General features: G+C 41.8%; 1 protein-coding gene and 1 long non-coding RNA gene across 4 annotated transcripts in view; one reads left to right on the top strand and one right to left on the bottom strand.

Moving 5' to 3' along the window:
- Positions 1–1,903, bottom strand: part of LOC116622221 — a 34,755-nt gene extending 32,852 nt beyond the window's left edge. The window contains exons 1-2 of the long non-coding RNA XR_004297543.1: positions 1,821–1,903; positions 128–254 (exon numbers count right to left, since the gene is read on the bottom strand). This is a non-coding gene — a long non-coding RNA (uncharacterized LOC116622221). The remainder of the gene's footprint in view (positions 1–127; positions 255–1,820) is intronic.
- A 59-nt stretch (positions 1,904–1,962) lies between these two features.
- ZNF577 (zinc finger protein 577) overlaps positions 1,963–25,265 on the top strand; it is a 35,247-nt gene continuing 11,944 nt past the window's right edge. Inside the window, exons 1-6 of one of the 3 annotated variants that reach the window (XM_032388468.1) lie at positions 1,963–2,134; positions 3,284–3,375; positions 10,344–10,545; positions 13,107–13,233; positions 13,504–13,599; positions 19,306–24,927. In XM_032388468.1, the coding sequence (XP_032244359.1) occupies positions 10,531–10,545; positions 13,107–13,233; positions 13,504–13,599; positions 19,306–20,663 (1,596 nt within the window). In that variant the 5' untranslated portion in view covers positions 1,963–2,134; positions 3,284–3,375; positions 10,344–10,530 and the 3' untranslated portion in view covers positions 20,664–24,927. Of the gene's footprint in view, positions 2,135–3,283; positions 3,376–10,343; positions 10,546–13,106; positions 13,234–13,503; positions 13,600–19,305; positions 24,928–25,265 lie in introns of those variants that run through there. The other 2 variants (XM_032388466.1, XM_032388467.1) reach the window with 2 other exon arrangements.

The following is a 25,265-nucleotide window of genomic DNA, read 5'->3' on the forward strand; positions in this document are numbered from 1 at the left end:
CCCAGGCGCCACCAAAATTTTGTCTAATTTTCTAAGCAATGTAATTCACCACTGTATTAGACTGCTTTGGCTGTGATAACAAAACCACAGAGTGGGTGTTTGAAAAAACAGAAATTCGTTTTCTCACAGTTCCAGAGGCTAGAAGTCCACAATCAAGTCTCCAGCTGATTTGGTTTCTGGTCAGGACTCTTCCTGGCTTGCAGACATCTAGCTGCCTTCTCACCATGTCCTCGCAAGGCATTTCCGCAGTTTGTCTACACAGAGAAAGAGCTCTCTGGTGTCTCTTCCAATAAGGACACTGAACTCACTGGGATCAGAGCCCCACCCGTAGGACCTCATTTAACTTTAATTACTTCCTTAGAGGTCCCACCTCCAAATATAGCTGGGTGTTCGGATGTTCTACTTGTGAATCTGAGGGGACACATTCAGTCCGTAATATTCCACTCCTATCCCCCCCAAATTCATGACCTTTGTGCATGCAAAATACATTCCATTCCAACAACCCTCAAAGTCTTAGCTCATCCCAGCATCAACTCTAAAGTCTATATAGTCCAAGTCTCATCTAAATCATATATGGGTAAGACTTCAGGTGGAATTTACCCAGAGGCAAAATTTCTCTCCAGCTATGAACCCGCAAAATTAGAGAAGTTACTCACTTCCAAAATACAGTGGTTGGACAGGTGTAGGATAGACATTCCCATTCCATGAGAGAGAAATTAGGAGGAAGAAAGGGGTATGGGTCCCTCAAAAACTCAAAACCTAGCGAAGCAAATTCCATTAGATCTTAAGACTTAAGAATAATCATCTTTGGTTACTTATCTTTGGTTATGCCCGGCTGCCAGGCATTGTAGGTCACATTGTAGGTGGGAATCATAAACACTCTTGCAACTTTACATTCAAACCAGCAATTTTACATTCTGCATTCCAGTAAGCTCCACCAAGGGTATTTTTGCCTGCATTTATAGCTTTTGTTACCCTAGCATGCAGAACAGTATTTGCCACATAGTAGGCATTTTATAAACATCTGGATGAGTGGATGAATAATCCCTTTAACTGGAAGGCGCTCTAAGCCTTGTTGTGTAACCGTGGGGAGTGAGTTCCGCACTGGGAGCTCAGTTGGGCTGCAATACTGAACAGAACCACTTCCTTTTCTCAGAGTTTTGTTTTTTTGTTTTTTAAGATTTAAAAAAAAATTTAAGTGCAATCTATCCCCCAACCACACCAAGATCAAGTGACCGAGCCCGCCAGGGGCCCCTCAGAGCTTTTGATTCAAGGTCTTTTTCATCTTCAGGGAAAGAAAAGCTTGCCGCGTCTTTGACTCCTCCCACCGCGGGAGAGCCACGCTGCTCTATTAGCTCCGCCGCTCGTTGACCCCCATCAGCCTTGTGCCCCGTTTCCCCCCACACGAATCATACCAAGAGCTTTATGATCCTGTTTGCCCACTCTCTGACCAACGCCTTTTTCAGCGGTTCTCTAAAACCTAGCCTGGCCGCAAATGCCGCTTTCTCCACAGAGCCCCCTCCAGCCAGCATTCCCAGACTAGCCTGTTCCCCTCCAACTGTTGCTCAGGCTCGGCTCGAACTCCCTTCCGGTGAACTTCTACGCGGGCCGCGCCCACTTAGCTTCTCCCTATTCTTTAAGTGAAAGCGCTTTAAACCAGACCATCTCGGCCGGTCCTGAGGAGAGATCTGGGCAGGCCTGAGTTTCTGAGACGCTAAGCTGTATATGCACCGCCCCTGGTGAATGTTACAAATTCGGGGCCCAATGGCTAAAGTGGCCTGGAAATAAAGTGAAATAAAGCGTTTTCAATAGCTTCTCACCGTCTAGCGCCTTCCCGCGAAATGCGCAATGAAAGAGGACGCTCGCCGCAGGGCAGGAAGTGAGGGAAACCGCTGCTCCTGGCGAACAGCCTGGAGCCGGCGCTGCGATATGACGTCACAGAGGCCGAGCCTCGCGCCAGATTCCGGGTCTCTGTAACAACGCACGTTGGCCCTCGTCGGCCGCCGTCCTCGGCGCTTCTGAGGGTCTGTCAGCCGCTGAGGTGGGGCTCGGGGGCGGTAGACGCTGAAGCAAAGTGCTTGGGGAAGTGGAACGATGATTTGTCTCCAGAGGTGAAGATCGACGTTATCGCCAGGTCATTGTCGGTTCTGGGAGTGTTTGGGGCCCACGGAGAGCGCCTTGGGTTTTGCGGTGTTTTTGTTTTGTCCTGGAGCGCGTGGGGGTAGGTGTTGGGGGAAGCGAATGGGAAATCTCGCTAGGGGGGTGTGTTGAAGGATCACTTGGGAGTTCCCTGTGGAGGGGGAGCTTGTGAGGTTTCGTGCTGGAACGAGAACTTGGGGAGAGTAGCGGTATGGGGCGTCTGGTTGGGGGAAGCAGGGGTCGTGTCGGCATTGTCGGTGTTGGGGACAGAATTTGGGGAGTTCCGTTGTTGATGCTTATCACATCCTTTTAAAGATGGGGTTTCTGGCCTCTTGCGCCCATGTTTACTGTATATTCTTTTTTTTTTTTTTAAAGATATTTATTTATTTATTTTTATTTATTTGAGAGAGAGAGCACAAGAGGGGGTAGGGTCAGAGGAAGAAGCAGACTCCCTGCGGAGCAAGGAGCCTTATGCGGGACTCGATCCCACGACTGCGGGATCATGAGCTGAGCTGAAGGCAGTCGCTTAACCAACTGAGCCACCCAGGCGCCCTGTTTACTGGATATTCTTGCAGAAAATATGTTTTCATTTTTATTTCCGACCCATGTAATGACATGCTCAAACTCCTAAATAGTCCAGAAAATAACTCTTGTTAAATTTTAGTGTATTCCAATTTTGATGTTGGGATCAGTTGTGTAGGTACTGGTGTAATTTTACACATTTTGAATCTGATATCCTGTTACTAACTCTTTGGAAGTTTTCATCTTTCTTTTCTTTTTTTAAAACTATTGCAGTTATGTTCTGTTGCGCAGGTGCTTTAATTTGGGTAAAACTGATGTGGGTATAGGTCCAACACTTTCAGGAACATTTGATGGGTTTCCTTTAACACAAGTGTTTTGTTAACTTGACCAGCTGTGGTGGTGATTTTCCACATGTGTTTTAGACATATCTGTTTATGTTTATTCCTAAATAGTTTATACTGTTGTAATCGTAAATGGTGTGGGTTTTTTCAGCATGACCCCACTTTTTGTTTCTTCTAATTTTATGTAATGCACAAAAACAAAAATTTAAATTGATTTTGTCCTCTCAGTCTACTAATATTACTGCCACTAGCTTATACATTGATTCTTTTATATTTTCTAGTTGAGTGTTTTCGTTATCTGCAAATAATTTTGGCCAGGTGGCAAGTGTATGAACTGTGGAGTAAGAAGAACCTGCTTCTGCCTCTGACTTGGGTAGGTTAATGTCTGAGTTTCTTTATTGGTGAAAAAAGCTGTCATAATTCCTACTTCATAGTTATGAAGATTAAATTAGCAAATATTCTTTAAGTACGAAGTGTAGTGCCTGGCACCTAGTATAGTCGGAATAAATGGTAACTATGGTTTATCAAGTTTTTATTCCTCATTCTCAAAGATTTTCCCCCCAGCTTTATTGAGATATAATTGACATATAACATTGTGTAAGTTTAACGTGTACAATGTGTTGATATAATACACTTATATATTGAAAATAATTACTACCGTAGGTTAGCTAACATGTGCATCATGTCACATAATTACCATTTCTTTTATGTGGTGAAAACATTTAAGATCTACTCTCTTAGGTTTCAGTTATATAATACAGTCTTAACAGTAATCACCATGCTGTACAATGCAGCCCCTCAAATAACTTTAAAATTACTTTCATTTATATTTTTCTTCTCTCTCTTTATTTAATATTTGATTTATAGATTACTAGATTTCCCAGTGTCTTATATTCCTGGAAGAAACCATACTTGTCCATAGTGATTTGTTCTTTAAATATGTGGCTGGGGGGCGCCTGGGTGGCTCAGTCGTTAAGCGTCTGCCTTCGGCTCAGCTCATGATCCCAGGGTCCTGGGATCGAGCCCCGCATCGGGCTCCCTGCTCGGCAGGAAGTCTGCTTCTCCCTTTCCCACTCCCTCTGCTTGTGTTCCCTCTCTCGCTGTGTCTCTCTCTGTCAAATAAATAAATAAAAAATCTTTAAAAAAAAAAAAAATAAATAAATATGTGGCTGGGTTCCATTTGCTAATATTTTATTTAATATTTTTGCATCTAGAAATAAAAAGATGTCTTGGATTTGCTTCAGAATAATCCTGTGGTGAAGAGAGATGAGTGGTGATGTAGATAATACAAAATTAGGTTTGAGCTGATAATTATTGAAGGCACATAATGGATATGAGGAGTTTGATTATACTTCTCTTTCTTTTCTCTCCTCTCCTCTCCTCTCCTCACTTCTCCTCCCCTCTTCTCTTCTCTCCACACGTGGGTAGGGACAGAGGGAGAGAGAATCTCAAACAGGCTCCACACCCAGTAAGGAGCCTGATGCGGGGCTCAGTCCCATGACCCTGAGATCATGACCTGAGCCAAAATCAAGAGTTGGATGCTTAACCGACTGAGCCACTCAGGTGCCCCTCCTCTTTCTTTGTACATAGGGTTTTCTTATACTGTTTCTTCTTCTTTGGCTTGAACCTTTTCATAATAAAATTTAAAAATTTTTGCTTCTACATTTTTTTTTTTCTTTTAAAGATTTTATTTATTTATTTGAGAGAGAGAATGAGATAGAGCATGAGAGGGGGGAGGGTCAGAGGGAGAAGCAGACTCCCCGCTGAGCAGGGAGCCCGATGCGGGACTCGATCCCAGGACTCCAGGATCATGACCTGAGCTGAAGGCAGTTGCTTAACCAACTGAGCCACCCAGGCGCCCTGCTTCTACATTTATAAGTGAAACTGATCTGTACTTTAAGAGTATTTTTCAAGTATAACACTAAAAATGAAAAAATAGGATATTATAGCACCCTAGGAGCCCCATCTCATCCTAATCTCCTCCCTTCTCTCCAGAGGTAATTATTACCCTAAAAACATCAAATTTGCCTGGCTGCTGTTAACTTTATACAGATGGAGGGGCACCTGGGTGGCTTCAGTCGGTTAAGCATCCAAGTCTTGATTTCAGCCTAGGTCATGATCTCAGGGTCGTGGGATTGAGCCCAGCATTGTTGGGCTCCCTGCCTGCTTCTCCCTCTCCTTCTGCTGCTCCCCCTGCTTGTGCTCACTCTCTGTCTCTCTCAAATAAATAAAATCTTAAAAAAAACCAACTTTATACAAATGGGATCATAGGGTACATGTCCTTTTGTATCTGGTTTCTTTTGCTGAATATTTTGTTGTGAAATTCATCTAATTTGTTGCATTTAGCAATAGTTCATTTTTTTTTTCATTGCTGTATGGTATTCTTTGGTGTGATTATACCCCAATTTATTTATGCATTCCACTATTAATACACATTTTGGTTGTTACTGGCTTGTGTCTATTATAAAGAATGCTGATACGAACATTTTTGTACATGCATTTTGATGCATGATATACTTAGTAGAATTCCTGAATTGTAGGGTATGCTAGATACAAGGAGAAATGACAAATGCCCAGTCCTAATGGGAGATTCTTAGCATACGTCACTCAGTAACAGAGAACAAGGAGACGAAAAGCTAGAAGGCTATAGTTTAACAGTGGTCAGCAAAGTTTCTGTAAAGAGCAATAAGAGAGTAAATATTTTAGGCTCTGCAGGCCAGATAGTCCTGTTCCTGCTGACCTCTGCCATTGTAAGATGAAAGTAGCCTAGAGAATACATAAACAAATGGGTATGGCTGTGTTCCAGGAAAACATTATTTACAAAAACAGTTCACCAACCCACTATACTGCCAACCCCTGACAATTAGAATAACATAATTAACAAACTTGACCAGTGTAAAACACTCCCCCCAATGATTTTTCTCAAATGCACATAGAACAATTATAAAAATTTAGCATATGGGAAAAAAATTAGCATATGGTGGGCCATAAAGCCAGTCTAAACAAATTTCAAAGGATTGAAATCATACAGAATACTTTCTCTGGCTATAGTGGAATTAAACTTATAAAGCAATATCAAAATGATAACTAGAAAATCTCCCATTTTTGGTAAGCATACCATACACGTCTAAATAATCCATGATTCAGAAAAAATTACAGTGGAAATGTTTTGAATTGCATTTTAATAATCCTACATCTCAACTTTTGTTTAATTCAACTAAAGCAATCAGTGGAGGGAATTTAGACATGTATTAGAAATGCATATATTGGAGGGGCACCTGGGTGGCTCAGTCATTGATACACACACAATGGAATATTATTCAGCCATAAGAAAGAAGGAAACCTTGCCATTTGCACCAACATGGATGGACCTTGAGGGCATTATACCAAGTGAAATAAATCAGAGAAAGACAAATACTGTATGATCTCACTTATGTATAGGGTATCTTAAAAAATGAAACGAAACGAAAAAACCGAGTTCATAGATACAGTGAACAGTTTGGTGGTTACTAGAGGCTGAGGTTTGGGAGTAGGTGAAATGGGTGAAAGGGGTCAAAAGACATAAACTTTCAGTTATAGAATAAATAAGTCATAGGGATGTAATGTACAGAATGGTGACTATAATAATACCATATTGCATATTTGAAATTTTATAACTGGTGGCAAATGTTAACTAGACTTATTACGGTGACCATTTCATAATGTATACAGATACTGAATTGTTACATTGTACACCTGAAACTAATATATGTCAGTTATACCAAAAATAATAACACCAACAGATAGTATTTATATATGTAAAGGAATGTTATCATTTTTCATGTGTCATTTTCATGTCAGTTTCAACCACTGACTAAATTTTTTTAGTACAGTTGACACACAGTGTTACATTAGTTTCAGTTGTGCAACTTGGTGACTTGAGCAGTTTTGTACATTAACTATGTTCATCATGACTAACTCTTATTTTTGAGTCTTGTCCATTTCAATTACTTGAGTTTTCTGGGTGTACAGTAATACTGTGCAAATGTTGTTAATTTCTTTTCTTTCATATTGATCACTGCTATTTGATTCTTCTCTCTAACGACATGATAAGACCAGTGATGAATGAGAATGGTGGTATTTACGCCTTTCCATGCTTCATAGGAATGCTTCCAGCATCTCACTGGCTCTCCATTGGGCATGTAAAGTGATTTTACTTGCTTTGCTTTTGTTTTGCTTTAGATGTTTTTCCTTTTTTCCTCTTATCTTTTGGAAAGAAAGACAGTGTGACTTCCAACTAACATGTCAACTACAAGTCCCAACTCCATTCCTTCCTCTTCATCCCTAGAAGTAACCTCTAACTTGAAATTTTACATTATAATAATTTTTGGACTTTAAGTGTGTATCTCCAAACTATATATTCTATTTCTATGTGCATTTAAGAAGTTTATGCAAATGGTGTTACACTTGATGTATCCTTTTACAAGAGATTTATAGGATTTTATTTTGTTCTTGTTTTATCAGCAAGCTGTTTTTTTCTCCCAACACTATTGACATCACATGTGTGGGAGTTTGTCCCCACACCAGCCAATTCTCCCAACTCCCTGGACAACAACTGGGTGTCCTAAAATTCAACTCAGTTTTGATGCTAACTACCAGGAATTCATGCAGATCCCACAGATTAAGGGCTCAGTTTCACAAGGTTGACCACACTTCAGATACATGTCACTATTCCCAGGTTGCCCCTTGTATTTCTGACCAGCTGGCTATAAATCAGGGGTTTCGGGAGCACCTGGGTGGCTCAGTCGGTTGGGTGTTTGACTCTTGATTTTGGCTCAGGTCATGATCTCAGTGTTGTGAGATCACCCCGCACTGGGCTCTGCCATCAGTGGAGGGAATTTAGACATGAATTTAGACTCCCTAATTTAGGGAGTCTGCTTGAGATTCTCTCTCTTCCTCTTCCTTTGCCCCTCCCCCTGTTCTCTCTCTCAAATAAATAAATCTTTTTAAAAAATAAATCAGAGGTTTCTACACCCCGCCCCCCCAAGTTCAATAATTTGTTAGAACAGCTCACAGAACTCAGGAAGATACTTTACTTACTATCACCAATTTATTACAAGAGATACAAATGAACAGCCAGATGAAGAGGTACATAGAGTGAGATCTGGAAGGGTCCTGAGCACAGGAGCTTCTGTCCATATGGAGTTGGGGTACACCACCCTCTTGGCACCACCTGAGTGTTCAACTCAGAAGCTCTCCAAACCGTGTAATTTAGGAGATTTTGTTGATTATATAGCCCACTGATGATTAAACTCAATCTCCAGCCCCTCTCCACTTCCCAGGGGATGAGGCTGAAAGTTCCAACCCTCTAATCATGCCTTGGTCTTTCTGGGGACCACCCCCTATCCTGAAGCTGTCTGTGGACCCCCAGCCACCAATAATCTCATTGGCATATCAAAGCTACTCTTGTCACTCCAAGGATTTTAGGAGCTGTGTGCCATAAACCTGGAACAAAAACCAACTGTTTCCCATTGTACCATAATGAGTCTAAGGAAGTAGCCACTCCATTCCTAGGCTATTATAGGTTTGTTAACAAAAGGAATACTGAATTTTATGAGCTACTTTTTCAATATCAATTTAGGCTTTTCTCTTCTAACCTATTAATTTATTTTATTGGCTACTGTTGGCTGCCATCCTGACATCCATGCCCCTTTTGTTAAGAAAATCCCTATTTTATTTAGACAGTCATCCATCTAGGAACTTGACCTTAACCTTAGCTCAGTAGGAGATGCAGATTAGTCCTACCAATCAGCGTAGTTCCATTGCCATTTTCGGTTTCATTGCTATGTTCCAGGCATGAACATTTGATGCACCTCTGCTCTGTTAAGGGTGAGGGAAAGTCTGCCAAGCAGCTTCTGGGAAACGGTTGAGTCCTTGATCTCCAATCCTGGAGGTCTCAGTTGTAAACTCATTCATGTCTAACCCCCTCTGCCTACCTTTCTCCTACCCGTGTGGAGTTGTATACCATTCTTTTTAGGCTGGCACTGCGGGTAGACTAGACTGAAGGGCCAACACTGGGATAAAGCATTGTCAGGATTAGACATGGGGCTGGTAGGTATCCTTGTTTACTGTGTTTACCAGTTGGCCAGAGAATGAGTCAGAGATGAGCTCTCTGGGTATGGAGGATTCAAGAGAGCAAGAGAGTCTTTGAGAATAATTTGCTGCCTTGCAGGGTGAAGCAAAATTCAAATTGACTTCATGGTGTTGGTGTCCTCAGAGTGTAAGTTTCTAGCATGGCTCCAGGGCTTGGCCCTTGGGGAGACTGATCTCTGACCTGCAGCTGCTGAGGCAAGGATGGCTCTGCCTTTGCATTCTGCCTTGTGTGGGAGGAGCTGGCTGGGTGTGCATAGCAAATATTACAAGAACTGGTTCCAGGGGTTCTGTTTTTGCAACTATGACCGTGTGGCCACTCCATAGTATGATATGCTAGGGAGTAAAGTTCTTTTTTTTTTTAAGATTTGGTTTATTTATTTGGGAGCAAGAACACAAGCGGGGGAGGAGCAGAGAGAGAGAGAAGCAGACTCCCCACTGAGCAGGATGCCCAACGATGCTGGGCTCAATCCCAGGACCCTGAGATCATGACCTGAGCTGAAATCAAGAGTCGGACGCTTAACCGACTGAGCCACCCAGGCGCCCCAGGGAGTAAAATTATTAAACTGCATGAGAAAGAAAACAAATTGTATTGTAAGGCTATTGGAAAAGGAATATGCCATAATGGAGAGAGGCAGATGTGGATTCAGATTCCCATATTGCTACTTAGGGAGGATATTAACATGGACAACACACTTTACCTGATCAAGCCTCAGCTTACTTATGTTTAAAATGGAGATCATGCTTACCTTATAGAGTAGTATTGAGGATTAAATAAGACGATGCTCATGATTTTTATAGTCCCTTGGTCTTCAAATAGGATAATTGCTCCAGTGCAATAAACAGAAATTTTAGGAATGTGTGGGCACAGGTGGTTTTAAGGCAGTTTCCAGAGCCACCACTTGTATCCATTATCTTTCCTAAAATTGATTTGTGTAAGAACTTGGCTACAGACAAGATCATGAGTTGGGTTTTTTTCCCATCTCTTTCACATCCATTCTAATCTAACTTTACCAAAAAAAGGGGGGGCATTCCTCTTGCCCATCCCATGTCTTCTTATGGAGCATGGCCCCATGATGTAAAAGCTTTCTTGGTGTTAAAGAGACAGAGGAAATGTTGGGTCCTTTTGTTAGAGTAAGTCTGCATGGCAAGAGAAAGCTGGGGTCCCAGGTACATATCCTCTTACAGTTGAATTTGCTCTTGAATCCACAGGTTCTAGTCTACAGGAATAAGACATTATCAGTACTGGAAGAAGGAGGAGGTCTCAGGCTTAGGAGATCATCATTTCTGGCAGCAGCCTGACCTGAGATATCTGACCATAACTTCCAGGCAGGCTGGGAGCAGACAGAAGACAGAGCATACCCTGCAGTTGCTAGCCCTTTCTTCAGAACAGAAGAACATGACCAAAGCCCGGGTAAGGCGTATTTTACCTATTTTTGTCCTTTGTTTCCCAGTGGATTTGTGGAAGCTTCTAAAACACAGTCTGGGGGTGCCTGGGTGGCTCAGTCTGTTAAGCATCTGCATTCGGCTTGGGTCATGATCCCAGAGTCCTGGGATCGAGCCCTGCATAAGGCTCCTTGCTCAGTGGGGAGCCTGCTTCTCCCTCTGCCTGCTTCTCCCCTTGCTTGTACTCTCTCTCTCTGTCAAATAAATAAAATCTTTTAAAAAAGTTAAAAAATAAACAGTCTGATAAAATGAAACAGTATATGTTGACAAAAATCAGGATCTGTGGAAAATAAGTTCAGGCCATAATCTTAAAATCTGGGCAAGTTAGGAGGCAAGATACATGGGTCGTAAGATTCATACAAAGCCCTTAAGGATGGAACCGAGGTAAATGCGTAAGATCTTATGGGCTGGCTTAGCTTTGAATTTGTGTCTCATTTCTTGGCAGCTGTAATAACAAGAAAAACATGAAAAGTTACGTGATTTGTAGTGTCCGTGAGGAGAAAGCAAACCAGTTCTTCAGGGAAAGTAATTTCATTGCTCTTAGTGCTTAAGAAATTTCTTTTCCTAGCTCTTCACAGAGATTTTGTGGTAGACAGTGTCCTCAATATCAGTCATGTAATAAAGGCATAAGATGTTTCCTTTGGCTTTTGCTCATTATGTTCGTCAGAGTAAGCTAAGGGGATAATGCCAAAGCAGAACTTGATTGGACAAAATTCTTCAAAAGCAGTGCACCTGGACAATAGAATCTTCTGGCAGTCCACACTTTACCCCAGAATAAAGCCTGAATTATTTAATAGAATGAATGGACTGCTTGACCTTTGAGTGGTCCTCCATGAAGAAGAATTCTGCCATTTGGCAGAAGACAGCTGAAAGTTCCACTCTTTGATAACAGCTTGGAGTACAGACGGTGGTAATGCTCCCTTTATACCTTTTCAACTGCACGTTCAGAAATGAAGGCAGAGTCAATTATTCCTGGTCTGGCGTTTGTATTATTAATTACTTAAATGATGTGTGGCTACATTTGCATGTAAAAGATTCAAACAAAAAGAAGTATTTACACCAAAAGAGAATATCCCCTTTCACCTCTTCCTGCCCAGCCTCCAACCCAAGAGGTAACAGATGTTAATAGTTTGGGTCTCCAGTCAATCTCTTTGTATAATTGACATGTGGTAGAATATATTTATACACATTTTTATATGCATCAATATGTATACTTATACATATATAATTGTGTATATTATTAAGATTTTTTCATGTATCTGGGATCATACTATATATACAACTTGGGGACTTGATTTTTTTTTTATTTAAGAGAGTACCTTGAAGATCATTGGCATTAATAGGTTTACATCTACCAAATTGTTTTTTTTTTTTAAGGTTTTATTTTTAAGTAATCTCTACACATAACGTGGGGCTTGAATTTATGACTGCGAGATCAAGAGTCATGCTCTACCGACTGAGCCAGCCAGGGGCCCCACTACCAAATTGATTTTTTTTTTTTTTAAGATTTTATTTATTTACTCGACAGAGGAAGACACAGCGAGAGAGGGAACACAAGCAGGGGGAGTGGGGGAGGGAGAAGCAGGCTTTTCCCGCTGAGCAGGGAGCCCGATGTGGGGCTTGATCCTAGGATCCCAGGATCATGACCTGAGCCGAAGGCAGACGCTTAACCGACTGAGCCACCCAGGTGCCCCTACCAAATTGATTTTAACGTTTGCACAATATATTACAGCATGGAGGTACTGCAGTATATCCTCAGCTGCTTTTTTTTTTTTTAAGGTTTTCCATTTTATTTTTCAGAGAGAGAGCTCGCGCGCGCACGTACACAGGCAGTGGGGAGGGGCAGAGGCAGAGGGAGAGAGAATCTCAAGCAGGATCCGTGCCCAGTGCGGAGCCCAACTCAGGGCTCCATCTCACGACCCTGAGATCATGACCTGAGCTGAAATCGAGAGTCGGACACTTAACCAACTGAGCCACCCAGGCGCCCCCTTGTCTGTTTCTGATGGACGTGTAGATATGGATAGTTTTTCACTGTTATAAACACATAATGAACATTCTTCCTCCACGTTGTTTTGTCTCTGCAAGTATTTTTTTTTCTTCAAATATTACTTTAGTACTCTTTTAGGCTAAGAAGAACTAATTAATAGAATTCCGTGGTGGTGTTGTCTGAATGTTTGTGTCCCCACAAAATTCATATGGTAGAATCTTAACCCCCAAAGATGATGTATTAGGAGGTGGGGCCTTTGGACCGGGAAGTGGGCCCTCACCAGAATGCAACCTTGCTGGCTCCTTGATCTGGGACTTCCCAGCTTCCACAACTGTGAGAAATAAATTTCTGCTTTTATAAGCTACACAGTCTCTGGTATTTTGTTATAGGAACCTGAGTGGACTAAGACACATGGTCCTGTGGTATGTGAAATACTCACAGTGTGCATAACTTATCAAGGGAAAATGATGAGAACGTGTTCCTGTCCCTCTTTTCCACATCATCTGTTCCACCTTAGATTGCATCGGCCTCTGTTGTTACAGGCATCGTTATCATTTGAGGACGTGGCTGTGGGCTTCTCCTGGGAGGAATGGCAGTTACTGGCTCCATCTCAGAAGGACCTGTACCGGGACGTGATGTTGGAGAACTATAGGAACCTGGTGTCAGTGGGTGAGGACAGCAGCACAATCCGTTGCCTTTTCTTCCTCATTCAATAAAATCGGTAGTGTCCCTGAAATATCTCCTGGTTTGCACTAACACATTGTAGAGAACAGACTTTTATTCTCCTCTTTGGCGCTAGAGTGTATATGCTCTCCCTCCCCCAGGAAAAGGATTTTGCTTTACTGAAGTATAAATGATGTACAGACTTTCTCCAGCTTTCTTAGATTCCCCAAGCTTAAATACTTGGTGCCAAGTTTTCAATGATTTCCCATTTTACAGGTTATCGAGCTAGCAAACCAGATTCACTCTTCCAGTTGGAGCAAGGAGAACCACTATGGACGGTAGAGGGAGCAGCTCAGAGTCAAACCTGTCAAGGTGAGTGAGTGAAAACCAAGAAAATGGGGAGAAAGGACACTAAAACTCCAGTGGGCCAGTGAAAGGTTAACACTTTGGAAGTGTTGTGTGGAGAACTTTTCTTTTTTTTTTTTTTTAAATGATTTTATTTTATTTATTTGTCAGAGAGAGAGAAAGAGAGCGCTCACAAGCAGGGCGAGCGGCAGGCAGAGGGACTAGCAGGATCCCCAGTGAGCAGGGAACCCGATGTGGGACTTGATCCCAGGACCCCGGGTTAATGACCCGAGCCGAAGGCAGACTCTCAACCAACTGAGCCACCCAGGCGTCCCTGGAGAACTTTTCTTATGCCAGTTGGTGACACAAAAATCTGAGCAACTCCTTTCTGTATCGCTCTTCTTTATTCGGGCTGTTCTTTGCCTGCTATTAAAGGTTGAGGTCTTCCTTTTTTTCTCATTTCTAGATCTGATTACAGTCTTGGCTCATGTAGGATCCAGATTTCTTACCTGGTTCCCTCCTGCCCAGCTTCTGCCTGTCTTCTACCTTCCCTTTCTGCAGCGTTCCCACCTCCTGTTCCTCACCGACTTGCTCCCATACAGATGGCTTTGCCCTTGGCACAGTTCTCGTCTTCTGCACATCCTTGCCCCTTTCAAAAGGGCTGAAATCCCTCCCTGACAGCCCACCTCACCTGAGGTCATCTAAAAACTGCACGTACCTTGTCGCTTAGGGCACGTCAATGTACTATTCAGCCTCTGCTTCCCCAACTTCCAGGTTCTGGGTTTTTGTGGGTTTTGCTTTCTTTTTTTAATCTTCTGCTTCATTCTCATATTAAAAGTTTCATTCATTCTCAAGGCCTAAGCTCTCTGTTCTCTGCTGGAGAGTCCCAAGTTGACCTCTTCTACTAACGTCTGATCAGCAGTGTAATCCCCGTATGTTGCCAGCTACCAGGGCAGCTGCCCTTTGATGTCCTCCTTCCTGTATGCAAAAGCAGAGGTCCTCCTTTCTCCCAGATAATGTCTTCACCGTCATAGAGTGTATTCAGATATATTTGAAGAGTTAAGCTCTCTGTACTCTGACAGTTATTCCCAGGTTGACATCTCCCCTTCTGTAGTCTGATCAGACCTCTAATTCTATATTTTGCCGGCACCAAGGATAATTATCCTGGGAAGTCCTCTTTCCTTCAGCTTTTGTGTTGCAGCCTGAGATCATTTTTCCTCCTGGTGAATCCTTTTACTCCTAGTGCGTTTTACTCAGGTTCTGCTGTGCTGTACACGTTAGGTGCTTAGTTACCTGTGAGTTGCCTTGAATTTTCTGTATTATTTCTGACAGTCTCTGCTACTTCTGTTAGATTTTATTGTTTTGAAAAGGCCTTAGGGAATTGCACACTCTCAATTCCCACCTCGGAGTAGGCTGTGATCATTTAGTCTTGCATTGCACCTGTTGCTACACACATCGGCTGTCTTCGGTTGTTCAGTTAGTCCCTTTTAATGGTATGGCTGCATTCCTCTGTGGGCAGGGGGCATTAAAATGGTGGAACTTGATGAGAAAACAGGAGGCGTGAGAACTGGTTAAAAAAACAAGAGGTCCACATATATTTAGAGGTTGAAAAGATAAGAACCCAGCTGGGTAGAGTGAGAAGTATTGGGGCTATGGTGGGAGGAGGGTCAGAAAATGTCCCAGAAACAAGTGACAAACTTATTCCAAAGAGGAGGAAGTGATAGATTTTATTGAAAGCCACAGGTCATATAGTGTCCAATAAGCTGAGGATTGGCATCTGTGCATTTGATTGTGTTGCATTTTTACGGCCAGATACCGCCTTCCTTCACCTTGATCTCTTTTTATCTCCACAAGTTCCAGTGCACACTTGGAACTCCCTCTTTTCTAATTTTTCTGTACTTTGTGTCTACACTGCACTGACTCAGTCATGATCACATGTTTTATCGTATTGTTTTATGGTGGGTATGAGGCTTCTTTTTCCATATGGAGAAAAGGCCTCTATGTTAGTCTTCCTTACTGCGTGTAGACTAGATAATCATTCACTGACAGCATCACTTGCATCTGTTTGTTCCCCACATCTTGAAAGTAGGTCTTGTTTTGTTTTGTTTTCTTTTTAAATCAGGGATGTGTGTAAACTACATGGGAACTTTTTCAAACCACAGGCTTTGTCTCTGGAGATTTGGTTTCTAATCTACTAGATATGGGGAGTGCCCTGAGCATATGAGCTTGGAAAAACTTAACTAGGCCAGCTGTGCTTTGATCCGTGTAGTTGAAGAACTGCCACCCTACTGCACTCTGAAAGAGCTGGATCTAATGAAGGACAGAATACCTTCCAAGTGTCAAAGTCCCATTAAAATTTTTAGGATTTGATTATGAGGCATAGACGGGCTGTTTTTGCAAAATTAGAGAAAATTGAGCTTTGGTGAAGTGTTACAGAAAGAATGAAAGTACTTTTTGGAAGAATGATAAAATAATTTCTGCAAGAAAGATAGTTGAATTTCAAGTCAAAATGATATGGGTTAGTAAAAAGATTTTAGAGAGAGAGTTGAGGAAAGCAATGTGGGAGATCCTTAGTACATTGGCCTGTAGGAGACTATATGAAAGGAAATGGCTGATTATTGTGGACTTTATGTTAATAATTGGCTTAGAAAGTGTGAATTTGGTTCTGTTTTAACTTTTTGTGCTATTTGTAGATAGTCTTGCTTGATAGCTAGGGAGTAGCATTGAAACAGGAAGTTACAGCTTGGAATTCTAGGATAAATGGAAGATAAGGCAGGTCGATGTTTTGTTCCTGGATGGGGAATGAATCTCTTAATTGGTGGTGACAGATGATGTAGGAACAGAGATTAAGGAAGAATGTGGCATTAGTTCAAAGAAGAAAATTTGGGGATGAGTATATCAAGTAGATTATAATGGCAAGTACGGATATGGTTTATATGGATACAGATGACCTGTATCTGTGCTGTCCATTGTATTGGCCACTGGCCACATGTGGCTACCTAAGTTTAATTAACATTAAGTAAAATTACAAATTCAGTTCCACTGTCGCTCTGGTCACCCACATTCAAGTGCTCAGTAGCCACACGTGGCTAGTGGGTACCATATTAGGAAACACAGATACAGAACATTCCCATCGTTGCAGAAAATTTTATTGAACAGCATAGTACACAGTTATAGTATGATTAAACTCATTGGAGAAGGTGATGTTTCCACCAGTCAGTACAACTGTACTCTTCTCTGGGACAAGGGCAGATGGCCTGAGGACCTTTTCTTTTTTTTTTTATTAGAGAGAGAATGTGCACATGCATGAGCAGGGTGGGCAGAGGGAGAGGGAGAGAGAAGGAGAATCTTAAGCAGCTCCACACTCAGCATGGAGCCCAACATGGGGCTGGATCTCACAACCCTGAGATCATGACCTGAGCTGAAATCAAGAGTTGGACACTTAACTGACTGAGCCACTCAGGTGCCCCTAAGGACCTATTTTTAAATTCTAGATGGACATATATGTGTCTGGGTATATTGGACTGGGTGAGGTTGTATCATTTTTACATAGAAAATTGAAGTGTTGACTACAGTATTAGTCTAAATACGTGATTGGTGTTTTATGTAAGTTAGTTTTGGTGTGCAGGTAGAATGAAAGGGGAAAGGTTTAGTAACAAGGCAGTTGTTGACTATTTTACGTCAGTAATCTTGGGATGAGGTGCTATAGGTCCTACTTTCTGATTTTCTGATTCCAACCCTTTGTTATGAAAACCCACATTGTTTATGTTTGATCAGCATTTGTTTGATGTCTCTGGATGGGATTTTCAAATTCTCTTTGCATATTCCTCTCCCAAAACTCTTTTTTTTTTTTTTTAAAGATTTTATTTATTTATTTGACAGAGAGAGAGAGGGACAGTGAGAGAGAGAACACAGGCAGGGGGAGTGGGAGAGGGAGAAGCAGGCTTCCCGTTGAGCAAGGAGCCCGATGCGGGGCTCGATCCCAGGACCCTGAGATTATGACCTGAGCCGAAGGCAGCCACTTAATAACTGAGCCACCCAGGCGCCCCTCTCCCAAAACTCTTAAGACTTGGAATCTATGAAATTCTTGTCCTGGGCCTTCCTCTTTCTCTGTCCATTCTTCCTACATTATCTCACCTGGTTCTGTGTAGTCAAAATATTTAAGTACTGTTTATATACTCATGACTTAAAATTGTTATCTGAAGGGGCGCCTGGGTGATTAAGTTCATTAAGCATCTGACTCTTGATCTCAGCTCAGGTCTTGATCTCAGGATTGTGAGGTCAAGCCCTGCATTGGGCTCCATGCCCACTTAAAAAAAGTTATCTGAAGTCTAGAACTTTCTCCACACTCATAGATCTAACTGGATACTTCATATTTGTTCGTGAATGTATATATTATCTCAAGCCTGATGTGTCCCTCAAAATGGAGCACTTGAGTCCCCACAAATGTCAAACCTCTCTCCCTAATCTTCCTCATCTTATTAAATGGCACCAGCAGCTACACAGATATGTAAGCCACATATTGAGAAGCTATCCTTGATGATTCCCTTTTCTTCCTGTGGCATTCATTCTTACAATGAGCCTTATCTTTTCCTTCTGTCATTGTCTTTCCTTTCTCTACTATGTCCTTGTTCTCGTACATTTCTCCATCTCCATGGTGGTCAGCTGGTGCTGCTGTTACCCCTTGCTGAACTCTGCTGTATCCTGTTGTGTATTCTCTCAACAACTTCATCTCTCCAGCTCATTTTTCATACAACAGCTGTGTGATTATTGGTATTTTGGGAAATACTAATTCAGAATGGGTTGTATTCCTTCCGAAAAATGTTCAGTGGCTTATGGCCATTGCTCTTAGCATAAAACCTAATTTCTAACAAAGTCTTCCTACATCATCTATATCTTCTCAATTCTTCCTCCCTTTTCAAACTTAGCAATTTCCACTTCACTCAAGCTCAGGATAGTCCAGGTACACCAGCCTTTTTTTTATGTTTCTTGAATATGCCTAAATTTTTCTGCCTCTGTGTTTTTGCATTGGCTGTTCCTTCTTGGAATGTTCTTCATCAAGTTATCTGCATAACATTGCTCATTCTTATCCTATGATGTCACCTTAACTTGCCTTGTGTCATGGATGACTATTTTATCTAAGATTAACCTACCACTACTCTGTCATCTCCTTCATACATACTATTTTGCACAATCTGTATTTTTTTATTTCTTTGGTTACTTGTTGATCCCCTCGTCCCCCCATCTTGCTCTCTGTCTTGTTACTAGAATGACAGCTCCATGGAGACAGATTATATAAGTTGCCTTAGTGTGACTGATATATTCTAATTCTAATATTCTAATATATTATTCTAACGTTCAAATATCATAAAGTAATATATTCCTAAACACCAGCACATTCAATATTTGTTGGATGAATGGATCCATCCCCTCCATCTTGTTTTGTTCTATTCCAGTCACTGTGTGGTTCTATTTTTACTTCTATCTCCATTTTGCAAGGTCCTATTTGGAAAGAATCCCAAGTTATATTTATTCATTGTAGGCTATTCAGTGTTGTTTCTAAAGTAGGTGTTTTTCCCTTTGCTGTTTTATAATATTGTCTTTTTTCACAGAGCATAGGATATATTTCTCTTAGGGATCTTATAAAGAGCTAGCCCAAACCATGGCAAATTTTTTTTTTTACATTTTTCCCCCTAAAATTATCATGGATGTTTTCATTGTTCTTTTTCCTAGAAGAAATATGGGAGATTGACCATATGCAGTGGCACCCAGAAAACCAAAACAGGAGTAAAACTTTGGAAAGATATCAGCAAAGTTATGCACTTGGAAACAATTTCGATTTATGCAAAAGTCTTGTTCCTTTAACACAAAGACACAATAAGTTTGGCTCACATTGTAAAAGTTTGAAATCACATTTAGGTTTTGTTATCCAGAATAGAAGATATGCAGGAGAGGATTCTGATGAGGTTAGTGGATGCGGGAAATCATCAGTCTGCATCCAGCAGGATACAACTCTTACTGGACTTAAATGCCTTGGATGCATTAAACCCAGTAGCACTAAATCACAGCTCAATGAACATCAAAAAACTTACACAGAAGAGAAGCCACATGAATGCAGTGAGTGTGGGAAAGCCTTCTCCAGGAAGGCACAACTCATTAGGCATCAGAGAACTGAAAGAGGAGAGAAGCCGCACGGATGCAGTGAATGTGGGAAAACATTCATGAGGAAGATTCAGCTCACTGAACACCAGAGAACTCATACTGGAGAGAAGCCCCATGAATGTAATGAATGTGGAAAAGCCTTCTCCAGAAAGTCACAGCTTATGGTACATCAGAGAACTCATACAGGAGAGAAACCCTATGGATGCAGTGAGTGTGGCAAAGCCTTCAGCCGGAAGTGCCGGCTCAATAGACATCAGCGATCTCACACAGGAGAAAAACTCTATGGATGCAGTGTGTGTGGGAAAGCCTTCTCCCAGAAGGCATACCTCATTGCGCATCAGAGACTTCACACAGGAGAGAAGCCTTATAAATGCAGTGAATGTGGAAGAACTTTCTTTTTTAAGTCGGACCTGACCAAGCATCAGAGAATTCATACGGGAGAGAAACCTTACGAATGCAGTGACTGCGAAAAAGCCTTCAGGAGCAAGTCAAAGCTCATTCAGCATCAGCGAACTCATACCGGAGAGAGACCATATGCATGCAGTGAATGTGGCAAAGCCTTTGCCCACATGTCAGTTCTCATTAAACATAAGAAAACTCATACAAGAGAGAAAGCTATAAATTCACTGAAGGTGGAGAAACCTTCCTCAGGGAGTCATAGCTCTTTATACATGAGTGAACTTGCACAAGAGCAAAGCGAGATGAACACAGTGCCTGTGGAAATACCTTCTTTGGGAACTCAACCCTTGTTAAACCTCAGTGAGTTCCTCGGGGGTAGAAATGTAGTGTTTGTGGAACAGCCTTTTCTAAGAAGTCAGGCCTCAGTAGATAATAGGGAATTTGCACAGGGAATAAGTCTTGCAAATGCAGTGAATGTGGCAACACCTTCGGTAATAAATTATGTCTTATATGTTACAGACATTGTGTAGGAAAGAAAGTCTCTGGTACCAGAATGTATCTGATACCAGAAAAGCCTTTAGCAAGAATCCTCCACACATTATATATCAGAGCTCATTTTGCACATAAATGCTATGGATGCAGTGGTGGTGGAGGATAAGTCTGTGAGAATTCAGACTTACTAAATTTCTATGAAATCCCACTGGGCAGAAATGCAGCTATTGTGGGGAAGCCTTTTCCTGGAGGTGATATCTCCATTGTTACCAAGAATTCCCACAGGACCAGAACATTAGGAAAGAATGTGATGATGTTTTCAGTGATAAGTTCTACCTCATCACATCAGAGAAGTGTAGAAAGATACCTCTAGAGACACTGAATATGGACAACATTTTCAGTAAAATGTGGAAGAACTCATAGGAGAAACCCCTGAACACAGTAAAAGATGGAAATTCTAAAATAGGAATTCTATTGCCAAACTAATGTGTCACAATTTTATACCTTGGGAATCTGGGAAAGACTTTTCTAATAAATGAAATCTTGGGCACTAGGAATTGAATTATGTAGCAAAAACCTATGAATATAATGAATACGGAGATACAACTTTATTAGTCTCTTATGGCTGCTGTAACAAATTACCATACATTTGGTGGCTTAAAACAACACAGTATTATAGCTCTGGAGGTCTGAAGTCTGAAATGCATCTTGCTAGACAAGGGGGTCACAGGGCTGCTTTTCTTTTTGGAGGCTGCAGGGAGAACCTGTTTTTCTTTGTCCTTCCAGCTGCTAGAAGTTGCCTGAATTTGTGGTTTGCAGACCCCTTCCACCTTCAAAGCCAGCAATGGCCAGTCAACTCTTCCATCACTCTGACACTGAACTCCTGCCTCCCTCTCCTACATTTAAGGACCTCTGTGAATATAGTGGGCCCACCCAGATAATCCCGGATAACCTCCCTATCTTAAAATCAGCTAATTAGCAACCTTAACTCCACCTACTACCTTGATTCCCCCTTGCCTTATACTGTGAAATAATCACAGGTCCTGGAGATTAGAATGTGGGCATCTTTGGGGGGCCCTTATTCTGCCTCCTTCAGAACACCCTCTGGCACCCAATTATTTGTCCATACTACATGGAAAATACATTCACTCTCTCTTAGCACCACCAAATGTCTCAACCTATTACAGTACCAACTCAAAGTCTAAAATTCCATCTAAATCTTCTTGGCTCAAAAGCTCTAAATCAAGTATTGGGTGAGGCTCTGGGTATGATTTGTCCTGAGGCACAGTTCTCCTCTGTGAAGCTGTGAAACTCTAGAAGCAATTCATATGGGCCTAAAATACCTAATTGCATCTCTTACTTTAAATGCCTTTTGCCACGTAATGTAATATATTTACAGGTTCTGGGGATTAGGACATGAACATCTTTGGGAGGCAATTCTGTCTATCACAAAAACATTAGATTTCGGAGAATTCATACTACAGTAAATTCCTACCTAGCTTTTAAATAAATGTAGAGAAGCGTGTTCACAGAGTAGTAATTATCTTTGATAATTATGGTCCAAATACAGTAACTTTTTTTCTACAATCAGGGAATCTTAACACCTGTGTCATTAGATGTGACCAGCATGGAATACTTTTGAAATATGTAAATCAAATGATGAACACTGGAAAAGAACTCATAAATGCCCTAAAGGAACATGAGCTTTATGTGCTGCAAATGCTGCCAAATGTATTTGTATCTATTCTGAAATTGTATAAATGAACATATCCTATTCTGAGTATAGAATGCATATTCCATAATGCACCTAAGTAACAGAATTCTTCACAGCCAATTCCAACAACCTTTTTTCTTTAACAGTAAATGTTTAATGTATATACTCTCATTAAATAACAAAAAAAAACCAGACAAAATATATGAATGGCCTGTTTTCAGACATTGGGTAATAGGGAGATGAGCACAGCTAACTCGAGAGAAAGGAAACAAATGAAGGGAGCCTTATGACTACCTCCAGCTTACAGCCTGGAGAGAGTTTCCATTCTGTAGCATAGGGAGAGGGAATCCAATCAAATCCTGGCAGTCTCTCCAAACTGAGGCAGAGTTTAGGGTTTGGAGAATTCAAGGTGGCTCAAATTTATGGGGCAGGTTACAGGAGAGGAGAGAGCTGCACCCAGAATGAGCACATTCCTCCACATGATTTGAAGTGATCAGCACATATATGTGAAGAAGCTCCCTGGGCTGGAGAAAGAACCACTGGAAAGGAACAGGCAGAACCATCCTTGGAATTTGCACAGGTTGGGAATAATTTGTTTCCACCAGTTGGAATGGAAACCCCTCCCAACATTTGGAAAATCAAAGTGGATCTTCAGTGGGTGGGGGGGTGTCGCTCAAATTGACTCTAGAGTAACAGCTACTCTGAACCTTCCTGACAAAGCATAAATGTGAATTTGGTAGATTAACTCATAAGTTTTAGTAGTTTTCTGTAGGCTTTCTTGGGTTTTCTTTATACACGATCCTGTTGTCTGCAAATAGGAACAGTATTCTTTTCTGATCTTTAAGCCTATTATTTTTCTTGTCTTATTGCACTGTGAGGTTCTCTGGTATGATGGGTGGACAGTTTGTCTCATTCTCAGTCCTAAGGGAAAAGTGCATTTTGCACATGGAATGGTGAATTTTGGTGCCTCAAAGCTATTATAAAACCAAACTGTTTCCAAGTAGTTTAACTGCTTCCCAAGTAGTTTAACTTTAAGCCCAGTAGTATTTAAAGAACAGAAAGCCATCCATCAACCAAGAAAACCAACAGTGTCAAAATCACAATGTCTGGCATCTAGTCAAAACCTACCCAGGTATGCAAAAGCAAAACAGGAAATTAGGATCTATAAACATGAAGAAAAGTCAGTAGAGACCCAAAATTGACATGGGTGACAGAATTAACAGAAAATGATGTTAAAAACAGCTATTATAAATATTCTGTGTACTTAAGAAGGTTGTATCAAATGGATTATAAAAATTACTGTGGGGTTTCTCTCCACGTGAGCAAAGGGGTAGATGAGGCCAGTCTAGTCACTAGAGCCCCCACCCCCAGGTTGTTCAGCCTCCCAGGAAGAGGTCAGAAGGAGGTAAATTCCATCAGTGAGGACCAGGTCCCATGAGGAGGAGACCCAAGCCCAGCTGAAGTTGGGGAGTGTAGTTTGGTCTCTGTCTAATCCCTCTTTGGTTTTTCTGGGAACTGAGGCACCTGTGCTGAGCCACAGATTTCTGGGAGGTACAGTTTGGGATACATTGTCTTCCTAGTTAGTGGCTAGTGCTTCTTGGCCATTTGGCTGCCACAGGGGTTCTGGAACATGCAGTCCCTCTGCCTTTGTCTCTTTTTCTTCACGTGAGAATTCTGCCTGGATTCAAGTGGCTATTGAAGAGGGTGCCTGTCAGACCCTATCAAAGATGTCTGGGACTTCTATATGCAGCATGTGAGGGAATTGGCTTTCCACGGGTCAATTCCAAGCTCATCCTGTGACTCAGCTTGGACAAAGTCAGATCTTGGTAGGTCTGTCCTGCTGTATGGCTGGGGCAGGAGATGGCTCTACAGAGCTCCTTTGTTGTGTGGGAGGCATTTGTCCTCATTCCTCCTGCTCTAGGAGGCTAGATGGACCCTGTGTTGGGAGCTTGGGAGGGGAATTTGATTGTGGGTCCTACTGAACCTTACTTTGCCCCTTATCCCGTCCCTTCCCCTCCTGGTCCCCAGGAAAAACTTTGGGTGTTCATGTGTTCTATGGGGTGTCTTGTCCTGGCCTCCTCTTTCTGTCGTCACGAACAGAGAACTTCTAGAACAATGTCTGCCATGCAGTGCCTTGAAGACTAAGCAGGCAACTTTGAAATAATACTGTTATGAATGGGAAGATGATTTCAGCAGAAAGAAATTCGATTTGCATACTTTAGAACCTACAACACAATCTCTACAGATTTACAGATTCCACCTACTTCATCTTGCTTTCCAGTCTAGAATTTGGGTCTCTAGATTTTAGAACCTGCCAGGCCTCAGAGAAGAAGTCTAGAATCAGCTACCCCACAACAAGTTGCCTAGTGCTGGTTCTGTACAGAGCAGTCACTCCAGGTTTGGCTTTCTCTGTATTTGTATCTGTGTATTAGGGGTGAAGGTAGAAGACTAGAAATTCCTAGTTGGTGTGTGGACTGATTAGTCTGCTCTCTGAGGACTCCATTTTCTAACCCCAGCTTTGTGATTTTAAGAATTCATCCTTCGTGGGGCACCTGGGTGGCTCAGTCAGTTGAGAATCCAACTCTTGATTTTGGCTCAGATCATGATCTCAGGGTCGTGGGACCGAGTCCCGTATCGGGCTCCACACTGAGCATTGAGTCTGCTTGGGATTCTCTCCCTCTGTCTCTCCCATTGCCCCCCACCCCCTGCACTCACATGCTCTAAAAAAAAAAAAAAAATTCATCCTTCATGAAAAGAAGGGTGTTGAGTAATTGTCAAATCTCTAAAAGCTAGCCTGTCATTGAAATGTCTCCTTTATTCTTCATCAGAGCTCTATTGTCAGATGTTCAGGACCAGAAAAGACAGTAGACTAAAAATGCTGGCAATTTCCTAAGAACAGAAGAAAATGACCAAGACCCTGGTGGGT

The sequence above is a fragment of the Phoca vitulina genome, unplaced genomic scaffold (genome assembly GCF_004348235.1).
Source record: "Phoca vitulina isolate PV1807 unplaced genomic scaffold, GSC_HSeal_1.0 scaffold52, whole genome shotgun sequence".
Classification (NCBI taxonomy): domain Eukaryota; kingdom Metazoa; phylum Chordata; class Mammalia; order Carnivora; family Phocidae; genus Phoca; species Phoca vitulina.